Source organism: Fukomys damarensis, unplaced genomic scaffold, assembly GCF_012274545.1.
Source record: "Fukomys damarensis isolate Sample0158 unplaced genomic scaffold, DMR_v1.0_HiC HiC_scaffold_17, whole genome shotgun sequence".
In the NCBI taxonomy this organism is placed as follows: domain Eukaryota; kingdom Metazoa; phylum Chordata; class Mammalia; order Rodentia; family Bathyergidae; genus Fukomys; species Fukomys damarensis.
In genome coordinates, this window is record NW_022900929.1 from 32695640 (window position 1) to 32696994 (window position 1355).

General features: G+C 36.2%; 1 protein-coding gene across 2 annotated transcripts in view; it reads right to left on the reverse strand.

The window, feature by feature from the left end:
* Wdr76 (WD repeat domain 76) overlaps positions 1 to 1355 on the reverse strand; it is a 60204-nt gene that overhangs the window by 56172 nt on the left and 2677 nt on the right. For both annotated transcript variants that reach the window (XM_019207598.2, XM_010624857.2), the window contains exon 3: positions 121 to 213. In XM_019207598.2, coding sequence (XP_019063143.1) covers positions 121 to 213 — 93 coding nt within the window. The remainder of the gene's footprint in view (positions 1 to 120; positions 214 to 1355) is intronic.

The window sequence follows — 1355 nt, forward strand, 5'->3', positions numbered from 1 at the left end:
TATATATATAAATATATGTATGCTACCTTACAGCTACAGAGCTTACGTTTTAAAATATTTTAATCTACTGACAGGAGGGGTAAGTAGTATCTTGATTTTAATTATAAACTTCACACAAACCTCAGACAACTGAAGAGAAGCAAAAAACTTTGCATTTTCTGATATGTTCTTTAGTCTCTTCTTTTCATATGGTGACAATCCTGAAAAATCATCCTATAAAATTATATCAAAAATATTTCATTACTTTGCATAACACACAGCAAACACATCTCACAAAACTAGGTGTTTCATTCTCTGCGTATGTCCATTCCTTCAAATTACACCCCTTTTATTCATTTCATGTGATCTTACTAGACAGCAACCATCTATGCTATACTGGATAGTGAGAGTCACAAGATATTTGTGTGGCTCCCCAATTACAAGAAGTGATCCGTTATCAGTAGTCACATGGTGGAACCTTAACAGCACATTATTTCCTCATGGCCATTGATTGTACTATTATTCAAAAGTTGTTTTTAGGCCGAGGATTTGGCTCAGTGGTTCTGCCTCCTGCCCTGCAAGTGCAAGGGCCCAAGTTCAATCCCCGGTACCAAAAAAAAAAAAAAAATCTGTTTTTATTAAACAAAAACATTTCCACCAATGTGGTGGCACATGCCTATAATCCCAGCACCCTGGGAGACTAATGCTGGAGGATCACAAGTTCAAGCCCAGCCTAGGTGATTCAGTAAAAACCCTGTCTCAAAATAAAACCTAGAAAACAGGTTTTCACAAGCACAAGGACCCGAGTTTGATCCCCGGTACCCAAAAAAAAACCTAGAAAACAGCAGGGGATGTACTCAGTGTGAAGGCCTTTGGCTCACCCCACAGCACTGAAATTAAATACAGCAGTACAAATAAATCTGTCACTACTTCCCACTAACACTAAATTAATTAGAAATATCCTCAGAAACATGAGGAAACAGTATGCTACAGTTTGAACATATCCCCCTACTCCATCTTTAGAAATTTAATCCCCAAATTTATGTTCATGGTATTTGGATAAACAACCTTTGGGAAGTGAGTAAACAGGGCTTAACCCTCTCAACAGTTCTCAGTTAAAAACCAAGTTTTGTTCCTGCAACTAAGTCGTTAAGTAAATTGGTCTCTAAATGAGGAATGGTATATAGTATGTACATTACAATATTCAGGACAAAGAAATGGCCAAAGGAAACTCCAACTTGATGACTTTGCGTTTATTTACATAACTTACACACAGTATTGTACAACAGAACATAAAATTATAGTGCTGTTGTATACAGTACAATCAGCAAAAATTACAGTACTGTATAAGGTATACTGTGCAAAAAAAAAAAAAA